This window comes from Ceratina calcarata, unplaced genomic scaffold, assembly GCF_001652005.2.
Source record: "Ceratina calcarata isolate Rehan_Ccalc_2016 unplaced genomic scaffold, ASM165200v1 scaffold449.2, whole genome shotgun sequence".
Taxonomy (NCBI): Eukaryota; Metazoa; Arthropoda; class Insecta; order Hymenoptera; family Apidae; genus Ceratina; species Ceratina calcarata.
The window spans coordinates 493,663-520,241 of NW_017168819.1; the positions used below are offsets into that span (position 1 = coordinate 493,663).

At 44.9% G+C, this 26,579-nt stretch overlaps 1 protein-coding gene and 1 long non-coding RNA gene across 10 annotated transcripts in view; one reads left to right on the forward strand and one right to left on the reverse strand.

Moving 5' to 3' along the window:
* Nucleotides 1-26,579, reverse strand: part of Lmpt (four and a half LIM domains protein limpet) — a 71,451-nt gene that overhangs the window by 8,179 nt on the left and 36,693 nt on the right. For 4 of the 9 annotated variants that reach the window (XM_018028331.2, XM_026815457.1, XM_026815456.1 and 1 more), the window contains 5 exons: nucleotides 18,917-19,088; nucleotides 18,184-18,417; nucleotides 17,740-17,976; nucleotides 4,809-5,009; nucleotides 3,186-3,360 (listed from right to left, as the gene is read on the reverse strand). In XM_018028331.2, the coding sequence (XP_017883820.1) occupies nucleotides 3,186-3,360; nucleotides 4,809-5,009; nucleotides 17,740-17,976; nucleotides 18,184-18,417; nucleotides 18,917-19,088 (1,019 nt within the window). Of the gene's footprint in view, nucleotides 1-3,185; nucleotides 3,361-4,808; nucleotides 5,010-5,555; nucleotides 6,228-6,293; nucleotides 6,797-9,545; nucleotides 11,711-17,739; nucleotides 17,977-18,183; nucleotides 18,418-18,916; nucleotides 19,089-21,831; nucleotides 22,549-26,579 lie in introns of those variants that run through there. The other 5 variants (XM_018028335.2, XM_018028333.2, XM_018028332.2 and 2 more) reach the window with 5 other exon arrangements.
* LOC113464633 (uncharacterized) lies at nucleotides 14,972-16,171 on the forward strand. The gene is made up of 2 exons (XR_003389483.1): nucleotides 14,972-15,502; nucleotides 15,821-16,171. It is a non-coding gene; the product is annotated as an uncharacterized LOC113464633 (long non-coding RNA).

The following is a 26,579-nucleotide window of genomic DNA, read 5'->3' on the forward strand; positions in this document are numbered from 1 at the left end:
CAGTTATCGAATTAGAACTTAAATTCGATCGTCTTCAATCGTTCTCAACAGATAAGAACTTGTAAATATGATAAAAATTTGTGAAGATTCAATTTCAGAGAAAATTGCATTGTTATCGTCACCTGGTTCTGCCTTCTTCGGGTCACCCAGGAAGCAATCATTGCCGAGGGAGCACCTGAACTTAGGATCACCCTCCATTGGGATCATGCTGAATATTGCAACATCTTCCTCGTTGTCCTTTGCCTTTTTTATCCTCTCCTCGCCTACGGTTTTAGTCTGCAGGCTAAGTTTGGTAGAAAGCCGTTCGCTCAACGCGTCTGTGCCCATTTTTCCTCCCTTGCGAGCTTTTCTCTTTCCACAATTAAAGATTCACTGAAATTTCCGATTTCGACTCTCAGTTTTCTCCCCTTCGATCAATCATTAAAATTTCAATAAAACATCAGTAAAATGCAAAAGTTACGGCTATAGTTTTATGTCTTTAGTTCTTATTAGTTAAATTCATATACATAAAGGAGTACATAAATTCATTTACTAAATCTGATGCTAAAGAAATTTCTCAAAAATTCTACAAGTCGTATATAAATAGATGAATTAAATTTCGTATAAGATTCAATTTCATATAATATAGACTTTTATATATCATGTCTTCTCTTATATGTTAATAATTGATCGAGATGCGAGAGGATCACCTGAGAGTCACCTGCGTATTGAAAGAAGATAGAAGCTGACACGCGGTCACGATTCGAAAACACACCGGTACACGGACACGGAGAAGAAGAGAAAATCGGTGGATTGTGCGATTGGCCCGGAGTCTTGCAAGCCACTGAAGCTTGAGTCCGCTTCTGGAACCTCACTGGACTCACCGCGCGCGTCGCGTCGCGAGCACGCGCAACGTGTCTTCTACTTCGACCCCGCTGATAACTTTGTGAAGTTTCCGTTTCTATTCTCTTCTCTATTTTTTCAACGCATTCAGAAATATTTCTCACGATAGATATAACGCTTGTGTCTCATATTTCCTGCGAACGAGATTGTGATATTCTTATATCGCTGGCTTTTTTCCGTGCAACTCCTGATTGTGCAACTCTGACGAATTCATTGTACGAGGGAAGATTTAATTTAATTGTCCGGCGACGTGACATGGATGACTGTTTCTGCAAATATAGTCTGTCCTGCCTCAGTTTAATCGTACACGTCAGTATTCGATGTTAACGGGCAGGTCAATTGTCCTGTGACTGTCATCAGTTTTACATCTTATTTACTATGAGCATACTATACTCTTGAACGAGTAATAATTTTTTCGATTGTATCACAAATCAGATTGCGATGCAAATAATAATTAGTGAAGAGAAGTTCTCAGAATCTCATTTTCGTTTTCATATTTCGCAAGAGTGACGCATCTGTACTTTTTATTCTTCTTTCCTCGGTTATTAGTTCTTGCTGCGTAGAAGTTTAAAAGAAGGATGACAAGGTATCTCATGTAACAAAGTAAACTAGTCGTATGTGATTCATCGAAAGAATTACACCAAAAAACACGTAGGATTTCGATTAATGATACAGTAATAACGATAAGCTCAATTTTTGACACATAATGTAAAAATAAAGATGTTTCATCCGAATAATCTTAACTATTCCACAATATACTTTTTGTTCTAATAATCTTCACTATCAAAATGACGTAGCATTTTCAGAAAAACAGTGTTAATCACGTTACAGTTATAGTTTTATCTGTTTCTCATAGCATTTATCACTATTATAAATTAATCGATTTGTTACAAATGATCAACGTCTACAGTTCTTATAAGATAAGATAGAGTAGATTTAGATTCGCATTTAGATAATGAAAGTTATTAATTGGCCAGCAAATCTATTCAAATAATATCGCTAAGGGTTGAACTGCAATGCATCACGTCGAAACAGATTCGCCGAGCCGATACGTCGCGCCTGTTCGAAAGAAAGGTCGATCCGTATACGGACACGCGCTGGCACCGAGTTTCATTTTCACGGACGATCCTGTTTCCCTTTAAGATTTAACGCGACTCCCACGCGCATCACGTAAAGTCGAAACCAGTCCACAGGAGGCACGGAATTCTGCCATCCATTCATTCTAATCTCCTAACTCTCTCTACCGTATTCACTGTAGCGACGCTACTTTTCGATTCGCGATTCCCAGTTACGTTCTGCATCCTCGAGAGTACTTGACCGAATTTCCTTGTCTCTCATATCTTTTCAAAGAAGCTCTATGGAAATTTGGTACAGTGGAAAACAGGATCAAAGGTCTGAACTTTGTGTCCTATTCAATTTAAATGGGAGAAAATATTGTAAATGATTTAACGAGGCTGCTACGCAGGAAGCTTTTAACATTTTTTGACAGAAGGTAAAAGTTCGATTCTAAAGCTCGAGTACGAACGCAGCTCGTTAGCGGAGGTGGTAGTCTTAATTAGCTGCGCAACCGTGACCCAGAGCACGGTCACAGAGTCGTGAATCACGCGTTATATAGGTCGCGTTTGGTGTGTAAGTACCACCACGCCGTCTGCGATCGCCGAAGGTTGTACCTCGGTTGCGACCGCGACGTACCGTTCCGAGTTCGCATTTCGCGAAAAGGTCGCGTCCTCCTATATGAGAACAACCATTTACTTCAATCCGCTTCTTGACCTGCTCGGGAAGAGGGCGTATCTAAACTTGAGAGCAGTTTTAATGATGGAAAAACTTTGTCAAGTTTAAGAAAGCTTTTGAAAACTGCGAGGCAGAGTTTGCACAAAGTTTCTAATTAATATTTAATGTCTACTAATTGGTCGCTGCTCTGAGAGAGTGAGGACAGTTCTGGCTGTTTGCATATCATTTTGAAACTCTCGGCGTAAAATACAGCCGAAGGTGTTCCTTTCTCTTTGAAACAGTAATAATTATCCTGAGCATTGAACAGTGAGCCTTGACTCGATTGCCTTAATAAGAAACGCCAAATAAGAGATCTATAGTCTCCCGCGATTCGTGATTCATTGTATTCTGGGGCGGCATCGGAAACAGGTGGTTCTGCCGGGTCTGAACCGAGTCTGCGATCTGCTTTACGTTCAACTATTTCGGGACAATGCTTATCTTATTTTTATTGTTGACCGAGATTTTACGAACGACCGGGTTCGTAGTCTATTTTCGCGAATGTTATCAAAGAAATGGGGTTTCGTGTTACGTACCAGCGCGGAAGATCTCGCCGCATCCATCGCAACGGCTGGCGAATTGGGCATCGTAGCAGTTACCGCAGTAGATTTTGTCCACCTTGCTACCAAACTGTTTGTCCACCAAGGACACCCTGCACCTGTTGCAGAGGAAGCAGGCCTCGTGCCAGTGCTTATCCTTGTACGAAAGATCCTGGAAACAATTCACCGACAATTCATTTCCTTGTCTCCCGAACGCATTAACCTTCCGCAGTCCATTACGAATTTCATTGCTTTACACTCTTCTCAGTTTCTATAAGTTTTTATAGCGTCAACGATATCGACACCAGAGAACGTGGAGAATATAAAGCGAATTAAGTCGGACTGCAGAAGGCTTGTTTAATTCTTCGAATGCAAATGTAATTTCTTGCCTTTCAAGACCTCGTTAAAACTTGAAGCGCAATTGCATAAGCGGTTTGTTTAAAATTTCCGATTGTCCGGTGACTCGCGGACTTTGGCGAGGCTTTGAGAAATATTTACGCTCTTGGACAAGGTCCTCGCGACTCTAAGGAAACTTGAATGCGTTCCAGATTCAATGTCGCCTTTAAGGAAACAGATTTCTACGCGCAGCGACGAAGATTAGTTATGTCACTCTACCTTTTCCAGCGGGATCGTGGTAAACACTCGAATCGATTAGATTTTTAAACGTGCGATCAATCGAATTAACACGAAGCACGCGGCTCTCCATTTTAGGATCGATTGTAATCATGAACCTCGTCGACCTCTACGAAGCGACACCCGAACGGGATCCTTGGAGTCTCTCGTCCGCTGCGTAAAAAGTTAATCTCCCTTGGCTCGTTGGCAAACGATGCCGCGTCTTGACAGCGAATTTGTCACGAAAACTGGCCGGTGGAAGGACCGTTCGTTTCCCTCCCTGGGTCTGGTCTCGACCAACCAAGTAGGAGGAATAATAATGGCGAACGAAGTGAGAAACGAAACGGAAATAAACATTCGAACACTAGCCGATATGGCTAGCAAGCACCTGCATCATCGTTTCTATTTCTAGGAATGAGTAAGTGAACGCCCATGCCCGTGTTCGCATATCGCCACCTCGTCTCTCCGTCCATTATTGCGCGAAACGATAATAATTAACAATTCTGCACGCGGAATTTTTCGTAAAGCGATTTGTCCGCACTTACGCGGAAACCTGAGAGAACGATTAATCAATGGACGCTCTGTGCTACGGAATCTAAATTTAGGTGAAAACTAGATTCGTTTTTTGCCCGGTTGGACTGCATCCAAACCCAGGGATCGCCGTCGCAGAAGATTCATTTCCATTGGATACGCGAGAACAGTAGTGGTTTCTATATCCAAATAGTCTCAAAATTTTATTTATCATCAGTGTCTTTTTGTAACAAACGTCTTTTTGTCTCGCGAATGTACTTAGTGATAGAAATTAGCATATACTTTCGTCGTCCACTTGAAAAATACAATTCTGTTGTTTTCTTACAATTAGCACGTTTGACTCTTTCAAAAGGCTCCACTGTACTTTCAAAATCAAGGAGAACGAAGTTGTAAGCGGGATCGAGGCCGCGACCGATGAATCAACGGGCCTCGCGAGATATCGGCTTCGTTATTGACAAAATGATTAAAGGTACGCACCTTGGAGTCGATACCAATGATTTTGTTGCACTCCTCGCAGCCATTCGCAAATACGCTCTCGTAACACTTGATGCAGTAAGGATGCTCGTCCCTGAGCACGTAACGCTGCCCGGTCAAAGACTCGTCGCACTGCCAACAACAGAAGTGGCCGCTGTGCCAGTCCTTGTTCATCGCCTTCGTGTACTCGCCACTGAAAATCAACTGGAAACCAAAAAAGAAAACGCGACCTGTTTAGGAAGCAATCGCCATTCTAACACATTGTTTCCTCTTCGCGAACGCTCGTTAGACCCGATCCCCAACAATCTATTTATAAACATATTCACGAAATGAGAAACTTTAACCAATTTGCCTTACGATATCGAGTTACACTCTGCTACCACAAATTCTGTTACTAATACAGCTTCGTCCTCGTTCAAACCTATGATCGGCATGATCGTAAGTCACAGGACTTAACTGCAGATTATACGAGTAATAAACGAGAAACGGTAAGGCAAAGGGTTAAGAGTGAACACTCCTCAGCGACAATTTTTAATGAGATAAATTTCGAAATTAAAGATAACATAACGCAACGAGGATTTTCGTTTACAAAATACAACGTAGCAAAACGCGTTCATCTCACAGTGTGATTTTTCACACGTATTTTTTTCTTATTTCAAACGCAAATCTCGTTCCTCGCAATCTCTCTCGTTGCCCGGTGCTCTGTAGTGTCTGCTCTGTTGTTGCGATTGAATTGCTGGTAATATGTACCTTGGTTGAGTGCTGTTGTATGTGCTGGCTGAGTATTTTTTGTACGGGAGCATATCATAAAGTGGCGTAAAAGAAACCGCGTAACGTAACGCGTGGATCTCGATCCGAGATCTCTGCTCCTATGTGAGAAAAGCTGGCCAGTCACCCTGAGAATCCGACTTTGAAAAATTGCCTAACGATCTTTCCAATGTCTTAGAACATTTGTCAAGATATGAAACAATTGGAATAGCTGAATTTTACAATTTCAGTTCTTACTTCGCATTATAGCTCCCGGTGTTCAGATTTTCAGAGAAAGAACTGAACTGTAATATACGTGAATAACAAATTGTCTTATTAAAAGGAAACCAGGACGATCGCGAAGGCAAATATAAAGCTCGCGAGCCAAAAAGAGGTTGTTTTCGTTTCATCGAAACCAGACCATCGATTTTGTTTAGTGTGGGCGAATACGAACTTCACGTTTCAAATACATAGGAAACAAATAGATTTCTGATGATCGCACAGTCGGATCACGTTCACCATATTTAATGCGTCTTAATGTTCTAGCGCAATTAGAAGATTTGGTGAATCAGCCTATCGAGCTAGGAGATCGCGGTTCCTCGGGTGACCGGTAAGGTCCCATTGTAAGAAGGGTGTCGCGATCGTAAACGGAAAAGCGCGTGGTTAAGACAAAAAACGGAATAACTATGAACGGGGGTTGCGTCGGGCCGATCCGAGCTTAGATCTGCAGCCAGCACATACTCTTCGATGGCGTGGTGGTTCTGCGTGCTGTCGACCTCGGTGATCGTGACCTCGGCGTTCTGATCGTGGCTCTCCCTGCGCTTCGTCGTCTTCTTCACTTTGCGAACCTTGCGCTCGGTGGTCGTGTACACTACACTGTCTACGTCCGCCATCGTTGCCTTGCGAAGAGACTTGTATCCGCGCGTCTACAGTCTACTCGGCCGCGAGCGTCTACTCTCGGATTCCACGGGGAAACGAGGGAGCGTGGAACCGGACGTGCGATGTCCAGGAAGAGTAGCGAGAGAATACGAGGAATGGAAGACGTGCGAGCGAAATGGCACGGCTGTTTCGGAGGAACGGGAAGAAGAGGGCTAGGTCGGGCTGGCTGGTCGCCTCTATGGAAATGTGAAACCGGAGATCGTGGCTCAGAGCGTGTTCCGCGTGTACCCAGCAGCTTTCGAGCTTGCGAACTGACTGAAATCTAGGATCGGTCCGCTCCGGGCGTCATCATATCGGGACGCTATTTTCGGAGTCCCGACGACTCCAGAAACGCGCCGCGCGCGTCCACCCTCTTCCCTCGCCGCCCTCTTTCTCACCCGTTCCACGGTCCTCCTCGCGCCGCTCCGCCCCGCTTCGTCCTCTTCTTCTTCATCCTCTTCCTCCTCTCCTTCTACTCCCTGTCGAGATTCTCGGTGCAGTGTGCCGGGTGCAACTTTTCTACGCCACCCCTTCTTTCTCTTTCTTTCCTGCCGGTCCCCGGCTCTCTCCCTCGCTTCACCATTCGACTCGTTAGCGGTCGACTGCGACAGGTTACAAGTTCGCGCCTCTCGTTCGTGGCGAACCCACCTTTCTTCCTTCTTTTCCATCCGTTTTCTCATTTCTCGCTTTTTATTCATCTCTTCCCCCGGTGAAGATATTTCTGGCCTGTTTAACGCCGACGCTTCTCTCTCTTACAATTAATACGCAAATTCCACGGGAACGGGAAGTTAAGTGCTTACGTCTGCTTCCCGTTTGCGATCGACTTTATAAATACTGGATGTTATCGTTGTTAAGCAAGTAATAAATTAAATTAACCCTTGTAATTTCGCAGTCTCTGTTTACAATTACATTATACATACGCATATTTTCTTACGCGTATAAATAAACGGAGAATTTATGAAAAGAGGGCAATGAATTAATTTGTAAAATATCTCGCGTGACATCGCATGACTCGTGTCATGTAAATTCGTTTCGTTGATCATTAAGCTCTGACTACCAAGAATTTATCTCTGCGGAAATTTTGGACGCGATTCATTCGAGATTGGTAAAAGCATTCAGTCGTACATCATCGACTAGTTTTTCCAATTTCATCGAACGTGTTGATCGCGTGCCAAACAGGTGGTTCCCGACGGTACGCGGGATTGGAAAATAGAATCGCCGGAAAAATAGAGCCACGGTTGTAATTGGGTCGTAATTAGTCTACGCATTCCCGCCCACGTAACCGCATTCCTGACGCGATCCCTCTTTCAGCTATCAACCCCCCTCCATATTTAGCAATATAAATAAATGGTCTCGCACGTTTCTCGCAGGAAGCAAATTAATTAATAATAATAATAATAATAATAATAATATATAAAAATTCATACAGTATGTCTACGAATAATTTGGAATCATTCAATGTATCCCATGATTGCGTTTATATTCAAACCGTTGCCAATTGCATGCCTCGATCGCGAATTCACGGTGAATTGGCGGTTTCCCGTTTGTGAGGTATTTCAGAAACGCCGCGGCCAGTTACGTTATAAATAGAAGATGGAAAATGAAAATCGTACGTGACAGCAGGACGTGATAACGCCTACGCGGATCGTGAATCGCGACGGGCGGTAACATAATATGCCGGCCAAGGGGGCTCCGGAAGACCCGTCGGATTAAAAATATAACGACACCACTTTAAAAAATCAGGTCATCCAAAAAAGTAGAATACCATTCGGAGAATCTCCGTGGTGACACACGGCTAACTCTTAACGGGCGAGCAACCGATTCTTTTATTTATTATTAGCTGGATCGATCATCAATATCTTTAAGCCTATTCCACCAATCTTTTTAAACGATTGTATTCTTTAACCCCATGATGGTTAGAGTGTAAATTATGTACTGCTGATCTCACAATAATTGTACTGCTCGTAAATATACTGCTGATTTCACAATAATTGTGAAATTGTAGTGATAAGTAGAAATCTATGTACATACCCTACATATTTAAATGTAAGACATGTTATATTTCATATTTCATGTAGCAAAAGTGTTGCAACGAAAGAGATTAACGTCGCATAATAATTTCAAATCTTAATAGATTCTTAAACACGTATTAAATTCTAAAATTCTAAAATTGTTAAAGGGTCAAACATTTGTTGATAATTGATAATGGACGTTCTTAGAGGAAAAATGTTTGATAAATGTTGCGACTCCTGCGAATACCAAGACTCTATACGTATGTACGCGTATTATTTGCAGACGGGTATATGAGATTGATATTTTGGGAGACCCCACGCGAGGCACACGGCACCAACGAACGCCGTCAGCGAACATGCGAAGGCGAGTGTTTCATGCGGAGAGCGTCGACGATCGCGTTTACCCGGCCCGCGATTTTTCCACAGATCAGGGAAGCTTCCAAAAACCGTTTCCCAATCTAGCTAAACTTGAAACAACAATAGCGGTCTCATCGCCTCGTCGCGTTTCGCAACCCGGTTGGCGTACGATTTTCTTCTATGTATTCACTTGCCGTGCGCGAAGTCAACCGCGACGCTCGCGCGTTTTCGATTCCGCGCCGGGGAATAAATTTGATACCAGCCCACGGAGAGTAGTTTGTCTCGCGGCCAAATGCGATTCGCGACGTTTTACGATCTCGTCGACGCCATTCCAGAACGACGGACGTCAGACGAACAGCAGCGTCTAGGAATTCGGTGGAGAACGCGTAATTTGTGAGTACCAATCGGGAAATCGCTTGTAAAGTTTTCATGCTTTTAGTTCGAACCGTGGGAGATTTTTCTATTTATTTTTCGTCGAGAATGGACCAAGGGATTTATTAAATTATTATATCTTGTAACATTCCCTAATGGTAATCATTCACCTCTAAAAATTCTTGCAATTAATATTAATAATTCTCCAGGAGCCACTGCTAATAGTAGTAGTATGTCTACGGGTTGGTTTGTCATGTTTGGAGTGTAAGTGAAGGGTAACGAGTATGCACGGAGAGAGAACGGGAGGAGCATCCATCGATTTGCATGTCATTACCCAGAAAGCTTTGTTTCGATCGGGATCCGGTATCGAGTACTCGATAGGTCTTCCGGCACTCACATCCTCCGCGTCCCAGTACTCGTCGTCCTCGAACGAGGACAGGGACTTGGATCCGTTTCTTCTATTCTCGTTCAACTCCTTCGAGTCGGAGTCGGTTAGGATGTTCCGTACTCTCCGGTAATCCTCTGCGTCCGCCTCCTCGAAGCTGGATATTTTCAGCAGGCGCACTTCATCCTTGGACCTCTCCACGGATGCGGTCGCGTTAGTCACCGAGAAGTTATCTCCGTCGCCAACTTCGTCGGCCTTGTCCCTGGAACCGGATCCGAATCTTCTATTCTTAAAGGACCTTCTGCCAAAATGCTCCCGAGGAGAAAGATCCCTCTTGCTCTCGGACAAACTAGCCACCGAGCCTTCCAGTTCTGTGAGAGCTCCCAAGCTCGCCAGTTCCTCTTCGAAACTCGTCTGCACCTGCACGGAAACACTCTTCCGGCTATCCGATCTAGACAAGGTTTCCGTACTCCCGGCTGGCGAGGTATTGGTCCATTCATCTCTCAGAGTACTGCTAGCAGTTTGTACGGAGATATCCGATTTTCTTCGTTCCGGCTCCCTGTGTCTCTTCGACTTCCTCGCGTTCAAATTCTCAGCGGATTTGCTGACCTCCGCGTTCTTCGACTTCAACCACGTCGGCTTCCTAACAATCGTGCTCGACGATTTTATCTTCTTCTTTTGACTTCTGCTTTGTACCGTTTCGCCTTGTTCTTCCGGCACATCGAGATTTCCGAACTCGGATCTCAAGTTCTCGGTACTCTTTAAGTATTCGGTTGAAACTTCGATCGCTCGTTCTTGACGAAGTTCGGGAGTCCTCGAACGAGATTTCCTCAATTGCTTCCTGGGAAGTGTCTTCTGTTCATTGTAATCAGATTCGTCTACAGAAGATCCACCCTCCGAGGGACTCTTGTATCGTTTGATAACCGGTATCGCGTCGAGGGACCTCATGGTCGGCGCCTCGTTTCCCGAATCATTGTCGAACGAGGTACCCACCTGGCTAGAGGCGCCAGAGCTGGAGGAATCGTAATCCAAACTGAAAGGAATCGGCGTTGGTACTCTGATGTACTTATCCGGTTCCGGGACTGTCACCGACAGCGGTCGATCTCTCGAGCTACTTTCGATCCGCCAGTTTTCGGCCGCGTCCTCGTACGACGTCTCTCTCTCGTACTGATTTCTGTAATCATCCTCCTCCGGTTGAGATTCGCTCACTTGCACCAAGTAATTGAAATCTGGACTCAGCCTCGAGTCCGGACTCGCCCTCGAGACGGGCAATAAATTCCTGCCGCCGAAGTCCGATAGACTTTTGTAGTCGAAGCTCTTGTCCAACGAACGTAGCTCCGATCTGATTCGTAAACTGTACTCGTGGAGATTCTCCAGCTTGTGCTTGGCTGTACGCGGCAAGTTCGCATCGCTCGAGTGGCTGAAAGTACAGATCGAGTCGTGCATACTCATATTATCGTTGAGAGGTTCGTGGTACGAGAGACACGGGGTGGCCGGTTGATTGATCATGATCACCACGCCGTTGGTGACGTGACGGAGACACGCGAACAGCTCCAGTACCCCGACGCATCCGACTAATATTGACAACATCAACCCCATCTCGGTTTCTATCCGTAGGACAAGTTAAGACAATCTCTCTTTATCATGGATTTCTCTACGCGGATCACTCTTACTTTGCGAACTCGACACGTCGACACACCGTTACAATCCGCTTCATCCTATCATCCTTTTCCGCGAGCTCGTCACCCTTCGGGAGCATAAGAGACGTCGCTCCAGGGTGAATTTATAAGAGAATTCCTCGCGGAAACATGTAACGGAAATCCTCGATCTCGAAGAGCGAAAGGAATCTCGGTGGCCTCCGCGCCAAATCCATGATCCTAGGATTTAGGGGTGGCGCGACACTTGAATCTCTCCGATCCTCGAACGGAGACTGACGTCACACTCGGCGTAAGAAGGAGAGAAGACGTTGACTTCCCAGCGGGGGAGCACCCACGCGCACCCACTGGTCCACCTGATAGCGCGGTTGGATCGGCAGGCTAAAAACGCGTGTCAACGTCGAAGCGGACGCGAAAAGCCACGGGCGATCACGCGATTATCGGCTTATCCATGCGGCCGGATGGCGGCCAGAGAACTGTTTTATTTTCCGCGGGCAAATCCGTTCGGGCTGGGGCAAAACTGGTGCCCGTTCGGCTCGTTATGTCGACGCGACGTTCGACGCCGAGGTAGCGGACCGCGGCTAAGGCTAAAGTTAGCTCGAATGTCCCTGGACGCGAATCCCTGTCCTTAATGCCCCGTGTGCACGTACCGAACGATCGATCATTCGCTCGCGGGGTAATTAACGCGAGCCCCGTTTTTGGCAGTCCCGCCGCGGTTACGCGCAATTATTGGCCCGCGCGCAAATTAATTGCGATCGAACGCCACCCGCTCTAATGACCCGATCGTTCACCATCCAACGTGCCCGTCTGTTGCCAGTTCACTAGTAGCAATAGTTACGCGGAACCGAACGATCTCGTCGGGCAGAACAGCGTAAGTCTATTAATTGAGAACGATTGTACCGTTTAATTCCTAATTTCTATATTACTCATGTGCATAGAAATATCATTCAACCGTTCATATGCATCAAAAGAAATATCATTTAACTATTCATATGCATAGAAAGAAATATCATTTAATCATTCATAATATAATATTCACAATATAAACATCATTTAACTTGCAATTGTAACCAGCATGTTCAATATATTAATATCATTTTCGAGCCAGTGCATATCTACATGTTCTAAAGTACATGTTTAGTGGAAATTCCATCGTTTATGCGTTAACATAGCTGAGATGCGCGGCCGAATTTTTGGCGTCGCTCAGGAACGATTTTATTTCGATTACCTCATCGGTTACGAGCCGAGCTGAGCCGATCTTCGATACACGCGGTTTTTGCACGCGGTACCTCTAAGCTGGCGCGCTTCCAGACAGATATCGAAACGAAAACGGTCCGTCGCGTCGTGGCGCGCCGCGGCTTATCGAACTCTCGATGATCTATATTTGCCTCGACACCACATCAATTGTTACATACTTGTGCCGAATAAGTTACAAAATTAAAAATAGGAAAATTGTGTCTGATTAAAATTATCCTCTTAATAATAATATAATTAATATTAAGATATGAAATAATTTCACGTAACACAAATGAGGATCTCGTTGCTTTATTTTTTATGATAACTGGCATTTTTGTAAACTCTTTTTACATTTAAATAACGGGAAGCGACGAACATCACTGTGAAGAAAGACGCGATAACACAATCACGCAGAGTGCGTTCAATTGAGTAGAAATGATAGGAATTTGCAGTTGAACGATCTCCGACGAAACCGATCGTGTTGCGCGGGAAAGAAATCAGATTACATAATTGTACTCAATTACCTGAATGAAATTGTGGGTGTCATGACTTCATTGTTCTCGAGGGTTATTTTCGTTACACGAACCCCTCAATCGAGTGTCGAGTAAGAACAGTTCATTCAGCTGATTACGTAAAGGGGATCGACTTTCGTTGCCGCGTAAATTCGAGCAATTTGGAAATATTTAGGTTACAAGATTGTACATTTATTTCCGAAGGTTAAAAAAGAAAGTCCATCGACAAAATGAATGAGATCTTTAACCTCCGTTTTATAAATATGCTGATTACTTAAGTGATTCGTACATATCGCAAGTCTGCTTCATAGTGTTTCCTTTGATAAACGATATTGCACATGCAATTTGATTAGCTAATTAAGTGATGGTTATGAATGGAATGAAATGGAATGAATAGATCGACTGACGTTTTTTCTGATAAGAGAAAGACGTACGCGAAATTTGTATTCGCGAATAGCTGCGTAAACTTTGACTACTTCGTTGGCAGCCGGCCTCCCGAAATAAACATATCTTTGTCGATCTATCGAAACGCGCACCGAAATAAAACCACGTTCTCTCATTCCTCGACTAATAAATACGTACCTGTACGTCTTCGTTACCATTAGGAAGTTCGTTAATGGAGACACGTTCTAATCGAATCCATCTGTTAGTTCGCAGTATCAAATTTATCTAAAGCGATTATCGATCTAATTCTATGCAAGAAACTACTTCTCCACTAGTTTCAAACTTTGGTCGTTGATCGTTACGAGTCACGGAATTAATACCTACTTTGGTAAACGGTCACAATTAGACCTTGACCTCCCGAGTAGATAGATCAATGAAACTGTGAATTTTATGAATCTATACAAAAATTATAGATACGTAAAAAATTTGAGGAATGCATGTAGCGTTTAAGTCTTTCATTTTCCAAATTGTTTTCACAACAGTTTCATTTTGCACGGAAACCCGCAGTTTAAATACATCAGGGGCTGCTTGGCGACTGGTTTCGTGAAATGACAAGGTGCAATCGATGGCCCTGCGAGGAAAAGGTCTGAGAATCCGTAGAAGGTGCGACATTCCACGGTCGTGGCGAAGGGTCGAAATTAGTCGACCTGATTGCCACGAGAGCCGGTTCCTCTGGAGGGAAACGGAACAATGCCAATGTTATTTCGGTCGATGATCGAACGCGTGTGCCACGGTCGGAGAAAAGCGTGCCACCGGATCTCTGCGCGAAGCCACTTCGCGGGCGAGGACCGAATTAGAATCGCTGAAAACTATCCATGCACCCGTTTCCATCCGTAGGACGACCTTCCCCTTCGTTCCACCTGGTGCCAGGTCATGCGATCTTTCCATACAATCATATTTCTATTTTACAAGCATTTGTCCAAGGCTCCTCTAAGATCAACATCTTTTAAGTGCCTATTTCATTCGATGGTTGAATCTTGACTCACGGTTTGTTGACCGAAAGTACCCGAACGTACTTCTAACATTAGTATCGTCTAAACTATTATATTTGCTCCTTATACCAGACTGATCGTAGTTGTAGTTAGAAACGAGCGAAATCAACAAGAATAGGATCGAGCATTTTCAGTGTTAGTTCTCTGGCCCTGGCGGGTTATATCGAATGTCCGTTGGCGCAAGCGCCCATTCGCGTTTACGCGAAATAGTTCGGTGCATGCACCTTTTTCGATAATGACTCATTAACCAAGAATATCCATGCTTTAATAGCCGATCTGTGCTTCTATTACACTCCCACGCAGAAAGTATTCTTATTAAGTATTGCTAACTTTCCGATGATTAACTGGTACAGTTCATCTTCTGAAATTATCAACGACGAGAAGCTTAAGATATAAGAGCCTTATTTACTTTTTTCTTTTGCAGATATACAACTTTCCCTTAAGTAGAGAACGTTGCCCCATTCATCTTGTTACAACAGAGCGACACGCTATTTTCGAGATACCTCGCACACAACGTTCAGTATATCGANTATGTACTATGCTAGAAAAATCAAACGTTCAAATAACATAATAAAAATGTGAACAATAATACTCATGATTCTTTTTTCAAGAATGAGGAAAATTTCAAATTAGACTTCACTTTTTAAATTGATATCACAAATGGCATAGTTTGCATAAAAATCCGCAGTTTTCCCCCAGTCATTGTTTTCTAGAATCGTCGACCGAGGGACCTGTTTGAAAGATAGCTAAAGCCGAAGGCGTGTCATAGCGATCGTGGGTGAGCCGGCTCGCGGGTCAACATTTTTGCAGAGCGGATGCTAAGCACGTGAACCGCGACGACGCCCTCCCGAAATAGACAACGCCGAATTTTACGACCCGGCGACGCTGTTACGGTTGGTTGCGTCACTGTTACGCCACGCTTTTCTTGTATAAAGACCAGTTTGTTTCGAGTCCGAGGCTCAGAACGTCTACCGAAGAGCCACGGCTGCAGACGACTCGCCCCCTAAAGCGCGTCTTAAACGTTTACGAGCACTTTCATTGAAACTCTTTGTCAAATGAGATCTTGTGTACGTTTCGTAATGTACGATAAGTCGTATTTTCTTTCTCTCTTCACTCGCGGAAAAGAGAGGGAAAACAGATAGCCGTGCGCACGAATTCGTGTGGGAGGGAATAGTAATGCGCGTCCTTTGGCTGTTGTATTTTATTATCAGATAGAATCGAGTACTGAGTTGATTCTCCGACTGTGTGGCTGGTGTATGGCTCGATTCACTTACCAAAATTCGGAATCACTTCTTTCTTTCGTTGATACGGGGAAGGAAAAGTTCGGGCGGCGATCGCGTGGAACTTCGCGCGAGGATCGTGAGATAACGCGTTCTCGTTTACAGATTTCCTCGGTTATTCTCACAGTTCGGTAGCCCTTTCGTTCGCCTCCAATTGACTGACTCTAATAAAAGCAGGGAACGCGGTTCTCGGATGGTCTGGACAGGCCACGTTCGTGGTGGGAGCATCGACAAGAAATCAAAATAGATTACTGACCGGCCGCAGGTACGATTAAACGTCGAGGTTTCCGGTTGGAGTAAAACCAATTCGGACGTGTTACACGAACGCGAAACGCGGTAACAAACTGCTGAGGCAGCTGACGCAGCTTCTTCTCAAAACCAGCTTCGACAGACGAATTATAAGAATGTAATACTTTGATTCAATAAAAGAAGAAATAAAGAACCAATGACTTGTTTCGTTATTCTCAAACATTTCCCAAACAATAATCAAATGGACCAAGTGATGGATCAAGTATAATCGATCTAAGTAACGCTTAAATATACTCTTAAGTGGGATTAATAAGGTCATTAGTCGAGATGAAGCGGTAGCATGTAGTTTGGCTGATTCGCGTTTTTGTAACATAATTCGCATTACGCAGTGTGGTGACAAACGCTTGTATGATGCTCGTCTCCTATCCCACATGAATTCCTATTTTCGTCCATCTAAATAAAGAGCCGAAACCGGCCCAGTTCCATCGAGACAGCGACGCAAAGATCGCGGGACGCTTCATATTATTATGCTCCAGATATTTTAAGACTAGAGATTGTTTACGATCATGTTGTTATCCAAAACTATGCCGAATACATTTTGTCTCATGGTACTAATCGCTCATCCATCTCGCAAAGTAATGTTAAAAAATGATTTTAAGGATCACTACATCGACGACGTAAAGTGCTAATTCCTTGCTAAGTTATGATGTTGGCAAGTGTCAAAGCTGATGAATATTAAAATATGCAGTGACGATAGTTAAGCAGAAAATTTTCCTAATGTCAAGCGACAATAATTTATTTACCGGTGGCCACGTTCAACCGTTTTTAAAGTTCGAAAACGACGTTCGCATAATTTACAAATAATTTTAATGACCAGAGCTTGGCACGAACCACGATTTATGCGCGCCTTGACAGCTGACTGTGTATTTGGGTCACCGGGTAAGATTTCAGATTTTTTGTTTAATGCGAACTCAGTGCAATAAAAATACTGTGCGAAATGACACGGGACCACCTTCGCTGAAAAGCGTGTGGTCCTCCCGTAAATGGAAGAAACGACTCAGCATCTTGTACGAACCAGATTCATTCGCGAAGCAACACTTTATATCCCATTACTGTCTTGGGAGTTAATAAAAAGAGAAGTATGTGCTTGTTCGCTTCGCGTGTTCAAATCCTGAACATAAATTCAAGTGTAGTGTTTTGAGATTCAATGCATAATTAGATACACGAGCATATTCACGGACCAATGTATTATCTTTTGAAAAATGAAAAATTGGGCTCACTCTTGTGAAATTACGTTCTTATAATTCGTCAGTATTATTCCAACAAAATTTAAGTTTGATCGATTACTATTTATCGTGAATAGAAGACGCTTGAATCACTCTTAATATTTCGTGTCGGTATGCCAATTGAACCTTAGCCACGAGAGTCCACAAGGTGATGGGTCTACTCTACTCATATATCTCGTATGTGGCACAAGTTGGCAGAGCTCTGTCGTCGATAAAGGAGGTTTCAGTAGATACAGACAGTCTACCACAGCCAGACTGCAATCGACCATTCCTTCTTTAGCGTTAGACCACCGAGGAGACAGCTACGCGTAAGCCTGTCTGACCAGCAACGGTCGATACTACTTTCTACTCTGTTATGTGCGGATTAGATAATATTGTCGCGCATTTTTCAATTATCTTTTTACATCACAATTGATACTAAATTGTCGCTGATAGTGAAGTTTAGTACGGGTACAGAGCAACAAATTCGCGATGAAAGAAGGGACTCACCTCGTCGCAGGCGGCGCACCTAGGTTTCAATTGTTCAGCATAATGCCTCTCGCAGTAGAGAACCTTTCTATTCTGTTCAGGGTCTTCGTGTACGTCGTACACGCAGTAAGCGAGATCGACGAGGAGTTCCTCGCACTTTGTGCACCGGAAACAGGCGGGATGATAAAGTAGACCTAATTTGCTCGCCGATACAGCGAGGCTGCCGTATTCGAGTGGCTCGTCGCACGCACCACACTTCTGCGAGACAAACAGAATTTATTCAATGAGCCGTCCATTTAGTATTTAAATTATTAGGTGTGTAAATCAATCTAAAGCCACTAAATTTATTGACTCTGACAGCAGCTTTCAAAGTTCGCTTGTTATTCGCCGGCAAACTAATTAGGCATCGAATTAATTTACATAACTAACGAAGTTGGAACGTATAATTTTTGTTTTCGTACTAACTACGTCTCTCTCGACCACTTCTTGCACGGTACCGATGTCCAACGCGATCTCGTTCCTCGCGGCCATGAAGTCTTCAGCGCTGCTGACATGTTTCGGGTTCAAGTGACGACAATAGGCTGTGGCCAAGTCCTGCTTAGGCAACTGAATCGCCAATTGTCGATCCCGGTAACGTTCGCCAGGCGTGTCCAGCCTGGGCACGGATATTTCCGGCAGCATAGAGAAATATTCCTCCACCTGTGTGCGTAATAAGAAAAATCACTCGCAATGTTGAATTAAAAAACGACTCGAGGTTCAAAGACACGGGAATCGTTTAAACGCAGCGATAAAAATAATTGTGAAAGTTAGCAACGATCACAGGAAGCGCGTACGATAAAGCGTGTCCGCTGAGTGATAAAGACCAGCTTCTTCCCCCTATTAATTTGTGACGCGAGAAAATATCGAAAACTGGAACCTCGCCAAACGTGCGTGTGCACGCACCAGCTACTTAACCGACGATTCGTCTTATTAGTGATTGTAACCGCCGTAATAATTCATGACAATTGTTGAACTTCGCGGATCGTTTATTGAATCCGTGCAGAACAGCAAGCGATTATGCAATAGTATCATAAAATAAAGTGATCGTCAAACCCTAATTTCTCCTTCGACGATAAATAAAAAAGAGCTTTGTTTCGATCATGGAAGTTGAAAAATGATTTAAGAACTGGTAAAGAATGATTCCGCGGTGTGTACTCACCTTGTGAGGTGGTAGACCAGGAGGGGTCCATGCCAGGCCCATCGATCTCGGATGTACGGTCTGGGACGGGGACTCTTCGCCTTTAAGACCCAAACGGGACCTGACCGACGCCCATTCTTCGTGGCACACATCGTGCGCTTCTCTGGGGCACTTGCAACTGGTGCAGTTCTTTCTGTGAACGAAAAAAAGAGAATCCCTCAGCTCGGAGACTTGTTTCTACGGCGAGTGCATGCATCATTCATGAGGACGCTCAGGAATTTCTCGTCGCATCGAACGACAAGATTAATGCCCGTCGTCCGTTTAGGAAACTGACTTAGTTTCAAGCCTTGTGACTGTGGCGCGGATACCTCGACCAACGTATCTATTAAAACGAGCTAAATATTTGTCCTCGGTCTTTCATTAACCACGAACATCCGTCTCAGTTCCCCAATAAGGCTTTTAATCGCGTTTTATTGAGCAATTCACTTCCTGTTGATCGTCTAATTAGTGCAAACATCATCGTCTTCTTTTATAGAAAACCCGATCTCGTTTCATGTTTTTCTTTAACGATTACTTAAAAGACCTTGCAACGACGCTACGCCTTCCGCACATGTTTCAAGTCAGGAGGCTCGCTGCGTAAATGTCGCGATTCTAGTTCCTATCGCCCACGTGCGAGACGCTAATGTTAGGATCAAAACGTCAATCGCATAATCAAGGGTATGCATTTGCCCGGTGGTGGCGCGTTCTACGCCCGCCCTACCTACCGCACCCTTCCTTCCGGATATATCAACGGCAAGGTCGTACCATTGCTGACACAAGCTTCTCGTCCCCGATTGCTCGACGATAAGCTTTCAGATAAGTTTCAAATAAACGAAACCCCTTGTCTGTTACGACGCTTGTGGAAAAATGTGTCTATCAAAAAATGTGCAGTATCTTATTCCAATGAATTCAGTACATCGTTTCATATAATTCTTGTCAATAACAATGCTTCACGGGAATTAGAAGAATGTGGAGAATGCAAATTCTGTACAAAATTTAGTAAGGCGTCTTCAAGCAAATCGGAAAATTGATTTATCAAATAATTCTCCAATCGAACTGTGATGTGTGTACATATACAAAGCAGGAGGGGAACGAAGATCGACGCGGAGGAGAGCTCGTTAAATTTAACAGTGCCCGGCGGACGCATTAATGGGCCGCCATAAAATCGGGCTTCATAGAATCGCGATTTAGGAGCCGTGAGATATTCGCGCTGCTGCGACGCAACTTGACACCTTATTTTCGTCGATCGAGTAACCACGGCGAAAAATACTCATCGCCGGGCGTGAAACTAGTTCATCGAAAACCTCGGAGTGATTACTTCGTGTTCACCGAAGGCGAGGCGTCGTCTTTTACCCTATCACGCTATCTGTCTATAAAATTTGTCTTTTACCGGAGGGTACACCTAGTGATTTTTAGCGAATTATGCCCCGGGGAGGCTCTCCACGTAATGTCGCGTCCGTAATGTCAGAGTCGTTGTTTGCCAGTGGGCCATAACTCGTCGCCGAGCAAAGAGCTCTTAAGCGATAAAGAGTTCTCGCAGCTCGAACGACTTGTTCCCGGTAAGGTGGAGACGATAACGTTGAATCTGATATTACGAGAACCGCGAACGCGTCTTGACATTTGAGGAGAGGGTGCGAATTAATGTTAACGTCCTGTTAACTCTGGGAACGTGAAACGGAATACGCGGGCCATAATTTATGTTGATATCGTTACAGAAACCTCGAGTTTCATTTGCATGGAAATATGCTCGACAAATCAGTAGGTAATAGATATGTGTCGACGAGAATTAATTTGAGCGGCAGAGGATTAAGCTGGAGCATATCGTTCTCACACTGGGCTCGTTGAAAATAACTGGCCCTTCAGTTTAACCAATTGCGCGCCTCCTTCCTATTAAATCTCGTTGCGTACAAATCCGGAGCAAGATTGGGCCAAAGTGTCTCGTAAAAGAGGGACAAAATGCGTGGAGAAAAAACTCCGACGACATAATTTACGAGATCCCACGCGCCACGCGTGGACTATTTGCGTCGCGTTTGCAGAGACCATACTCGCGCAATTAATTCCCCGGACGATATATAAACTGAAGCGATTTGTTCCGACATTCCACGATGGGTGGTACACGCGTAAAACACGCTTGTAAGCGGTGCCGCGCGTTCAAGCGGAATCCGAAAAGAAAAGAAAAAAGTAGAAGCTCGAGGATCGACTCGTATTTTAATGCGAGAAAACTGCTCCGTCGGATCTTCAGTTTATAACCGTGGGACTAAGTGCTACGAATGACAAAGTCGTCGATCTTCAGAAAATTGTGGGTCGAGATAAACCGTGATTTACTGCGAAGCTTTTTTGAATAAATGACTTTCCATCAGATTTGCCGAGATGGACGGAATGAAAAGCGCGTGGCACGGCTCATTGAGCAACGTTCGATTTGCAAGAAAGTAATCGCGTGCGTAGAGCAGCTGTCGCATGAAATCTCGAAAAATGAAAGGCAACGCTCGATTCTGACTTTCTAGCTGCTTTCTGAAACGCGTGAAACAGCCGAGACGGTCGATGCGAACGTCGTCTGCCTACTAATGCCATCTAATTATATTTGCGTCGCGGCTCCGCCGTTAATGGGTCTCTAGAATTTTAATTGATCTGATCTTATCACGAGTAAACACCTCGCCTAGGGTATTGTCAAACGCCCCGTAAAAGGCGTTAAGGACAAGGTTTACCCGGGAAGCCCATCTATCAACCCTTGTACACGTGTCCGAATGTAAACACGAACCAACCTCTGACATGGTATCGTTAAAGGGTGACACGAACACATCGAACGGATATTCCTTGCCCTAGCACATTTTAGGCTTGACTGTAACCGAAGCCCGACGAACGAGTTTTACACGTCTAAACTCGTTCCTCGCAATTACCTAACTATCAGCTCGAACAGCTCGGACTGGTCGAACACCTTACAGTAGAGATGCAATACCCTCACGCAGGCCCACTTCATGCCCGGCCACGGCGCCAGGCTGAGGTCCAGGCCATCCTCCAAGGGACACTTGCCGATGGCGAAGCTCCGTTTCAATTCCGCGCCGGAGATCGTCGGAAAACGATTTCTACGATCGAGCATCGGATTTCTTCTGCGCGCCGCTTCGACGCCACCGGGGATCAATCCTCTTTTGATCTCGGCGCCGGAAAGCGTCGGATATCTGTCTCGACGGTCCAGCGACGCTGTTTTCCTGTACAGGTCCTTCTCAGGCACGGACGGACACCTGGCACGCATCACGTCGTGAAAGGGAGGACTCATCGGTCGCTTCTTCGGCTCGGGGATCTTCACTCGGATCCCCTGAGGCTCCGCGCCCGGAGAAGCCACGCAGGACACCCTCACTTCCATCTTCGGGCCTTCTTGGCTGGGTCCCTTAGGACTCATTCTCGGAGCCGGGCCCGAGAGTAACGTAGGCGTCGTGTGACGCCTTTGAAGTTTGTCGTTCAGGATGAATCGGTCGACTCTCTACCTTCGCTCTTCATTTTGTTCGCAATTCTCAAGATCTCCCGAGTTTCTTAAATCTCTCTCTCGATGGATGTGTCTGAGACAGATATACCTTTCTTCTCGTCGCACAGGTGCACAGATACAAACGTCGATCACCGAATCATTTGAATGAAAATATGGCGAGTCAGCACGCGTGACGTGTATGATCCCCTTGGAGTTTCTGTAAAATTATACACGGCTGTGCTTTCACCGGGACAAAAAGTTAAACGAAAGCAGCGCGCACGATCGAACGTTCTTTCCCGCGTGCAAGGAACATTCTCAAATGTCAGTCCAGTCTTTCTCTCGTTTATCTACCCCTCGCAAAAGCTGACCGAACGCGGGTCGGTTTGTAGCAAGAACCACGAAATTGCCTACTCATAGAATCGGACTCGGGGCGAGTTTATAATTCGGCCTGAATGGAGGCCGATTGGTTTGTTTGATCACCGGCAAACGGTCGGCTGTCTCCGGAAAAATTATTACACGTAGACGGACGGACGGACACAGACGCGAAGCAAGGCGAGCACAAGCGGCGCGTACGCGCGCCCGGTTGGATTTATTTTCATTGCGGAAATCGCCACGGTTCACGAAGTCACCCGGTTATTTATAGGGGGGATCATCCTCCGGAATGGTTGTGTGCGTGTACATATTGCTCACGCGAAAAAGGACGCGAGGGTGCTGTGGTCTCCTTTTAATCCCGTGATACCTTAAACGGGAACATTGTCCTGGCTAAATAAGAATCCCTATCACTTGGAAAATAATTGTCGCGGAATGACTTTTACGATATTTATACGAACATCTTCGTTTCTTATTTCATATTGCGATAAAGCCGAAAACCTTGGCATACTCTAAAAAATTGCATTGTGTATCGCAACTTTCGATTTTATCAATCTACGGTGTTATCTACAAGGTCGATGAAATTAACTATCTCAAATCCTTGCTATCCTTCAATTGGTATCTACCCCTTCAAGGATTACATGGCGAGATAGCTATAATCTTACCATGAAGAAAGTTTTCGGACACGCTCTTCGCGTGTTGGACTAATAAAATCAGAGTGCTGTACGTAGTCGCTGTGAGATTATCTTGATAGATCCGGGATAACGAAGATAACGGAACTGGAAAAAAAAGTTAACTTTCCTTTCCTCCTGACTGCCATCGATTGTGTTAAATCAAACAGGAATTACAGTAGACGTTTGACATTGACTTTTATAAAACTATTCTATCATGCTACAATCAATTATTTTACAGAACTTGCTCTACTTGAAATTTCTTGGCAAACAAGGCTTGAGCACATCCATGGAGGAGTCGATTAATCGATTAATTCCGGATCTGACGGAACCGGGTGGAGGAAGACACGTTTCCAACAACATATCGATATGAATTCGATCGGCCGCGTACGTGCGGCGTATAAATAACGCGTTAGACAACCGGAGGAACCGCGCCGCTTGTGCACCGCGCGCGTCGAGTTGACGTAAGCGAGAAACGAGCAAGCTAATAACGTTTCGGCGTTGTGTACACCTATACAGCCGGGCCGACGTTAATGGCTTAATATAATCAAAATCCTGTGACGAACGCGACTATCTTTCTTCTTCCATTTCGGAAACGACTTTACCGAGAATCGGGGTCTATTCGGTAGCAGGTGAATCATCCGCGCACGTGCGCGACCGGTGGAGAAGGGCAGAGGTCGGTCAGTTAGTCAGTCGTTCGAATTGCACACAAACCCGCGAATTCGTTTGCCAGGAAACAAGAAATACCGCTAATAAGGCCAATGTGTATTTTCGTCGTTCGACGATCATCATCACCTGTCTGCCAGTCGCTCTTGGGAAGAGAAAAACGTGGTTGATATCACCGTTCGTTCTCTGATCTCGGGACACCTCAATTAAAAGATACGTCTGACAATGAATACCGTCGAATAAAAAGTTTATCACCTTGTGCAATGTGTTGATACGACACATCTGCTAATAAAGGAAAGACTAGATAGATTGTTAAGACGATATGAATCCCGACCAACTATTATCGAGATTAGACAGCGGATGGCTAATGGCTATTAATTAGATAAAAGCGCTATATTAAGACAGCGATGCCGAGCATCGAAATAGCTCGAGTCGCTGGATAACCGCGCAGTTTCGGGTTGTTTCGTCTTCCGCGACTGGCTTGTTTCGTCTATCGGGGCCAGACCCCGGCTGTTTTTCGAACGTCTTTCAACTCGCGGTCCCGAGAAGAAGTGAAATCCGGAGACGAGCCGCCTGGTGGCTCGTTTCTCGTTTACCCATCCGACTTCGGGCACCCGGATGTTCCCTTGCATCGCGCGCACGTCGCTTCGCGCCGCGCCGTTCGACCTCCGGCCGCGTCTTCGGAAAATATATATCGCCTACCGTAACAACTTGCACGTGTGTACACAGAAACGTATGAACGCAACGCGTAAGAGTTATTGCTCCGAGAGCCGCACCAACTCGTAGCCGTTAAGTAACGAAATAATGGTAGCACTGGTTCGCTCGCACCGTTCCCGAATGGACTTCAAAACTGACGGTAAGTGCTCGCGAAGAACAAAAACGCGGACGCGCGGGAGATTCGAAATCGAAATCGCGGGCCACTGTAACAGAGAGTGCATTCGCAGAAGGAGCGTACTTCAAACTGGCGCCATGAGATTCGACGGGGACGCGGTAGGTAGGTGTGTACCTATAAGTTAATACCGGGTGGCTCGAGAAACAGTGAAGCGGTCGGTGGCGCAGGCGCGAGCGACGACGCGAATCCCCCTCGAATGTCGTCGAAAGCTCCTCCGACGGAACAACCTCCCGACTTCTCTTCTGTGAATTGCAACTAATTAAATTGTTCTTCGTATTAATTAATTAATTTCTGTTTATGTTTATTAATTATTTAATCTATGATGTGTTTCAAGACTGCGATCTCATTTAAACTAGACAGCGGATTACGGTTCTTCTTTATAGAAACTTAGATTGCACGAGGAATTACAAAGAATAGTCTATATGCGGCCGGCCGACATTTTTCTACAAGAAATGTGTTAAGCTTTGACCTGGTACTGGTAGGATGAATCTTGGTGGAACTAAATAAGTAATTTGCCGGAGATCAACGGGCTCAGAAGCTGCTCGGCCCGACACGGTCCGTGGGCGCGTAAAGCGAACAAATGTCTCGGCAGGGAACCGTCCGATAAAAGGTGTCGAACATTGTAAATCACGGTTGTAAAACGAAACCGTGGCATTTCGTCGTGGCTCGTTAACGCGCTGGTTCGACGAGCGGTCAGCGTTTTCGACCACATGCGTACATGTATGTCACGCGTGTCGAAACGATACACGGAAACGTATTTAAGACTTATCGCTCGGAAATATTGGCACTCTGCGCCTGGAGGTCTGTCGTTTTGTTTCGCACACGTGCAACAAACCGTCTTTACGAATCATTTAACGTTTAACGTGGAGAAAGGAAAATTGCATTTTCCGCGTAAAACCTTCTAACCTGATTGACTTTAATTATTATCATTATTATTTATGCAGCGACGTTTCACCGTGAGACACGGAAGAGAAATCTATCTTCTGCTAAAATCTCCGATCGTAAAAGATCCACCCAAGTGCTCGTATTCCCGAGTGAAAGCATTTTTAAATACAACATTCAACATAATTTTCATGCTCACTCGGCTAGTTACGCAGCTGGGTCTCATAGAATTTAAGCTCGTTGGAAATTAAAATACTTTTTCTATGTGCGCGATTAATTTCAGTAAGAAGTGAATCTGCCTAGTATTCATGGCACATTTCCCGCGATAAACTGGAGGATCTGTCGCGGACAGTGCTTCGTTTTACGTAAGAAGGGAAACCGGTAATAGCGCAGCGATTTCGGGAACCCGGTGAGCCTCCCTCGTAAGCTGCGCAGATCCGCCGCGGAAAGTATGACATAAGCCGACAAGATTTTGGCATGAACACTGGTTACGGCAGTGCAAGACAGCCTGTCGTAAACACGAGAGTTCGTTTTTGGATTTTCGCCCGTCCGCCCGCTAACTCTTTCTACTTATGGACAAACATTGAACTTCGAACGTGCTCTTTCATCTTCATTGATCTCCTTGAATCTCATACTTTGATACGATAAGGAAAAAACATTCGGTTTAGTCATCAAAGTGTTGGGAGAAATAACGATGATCTGGAG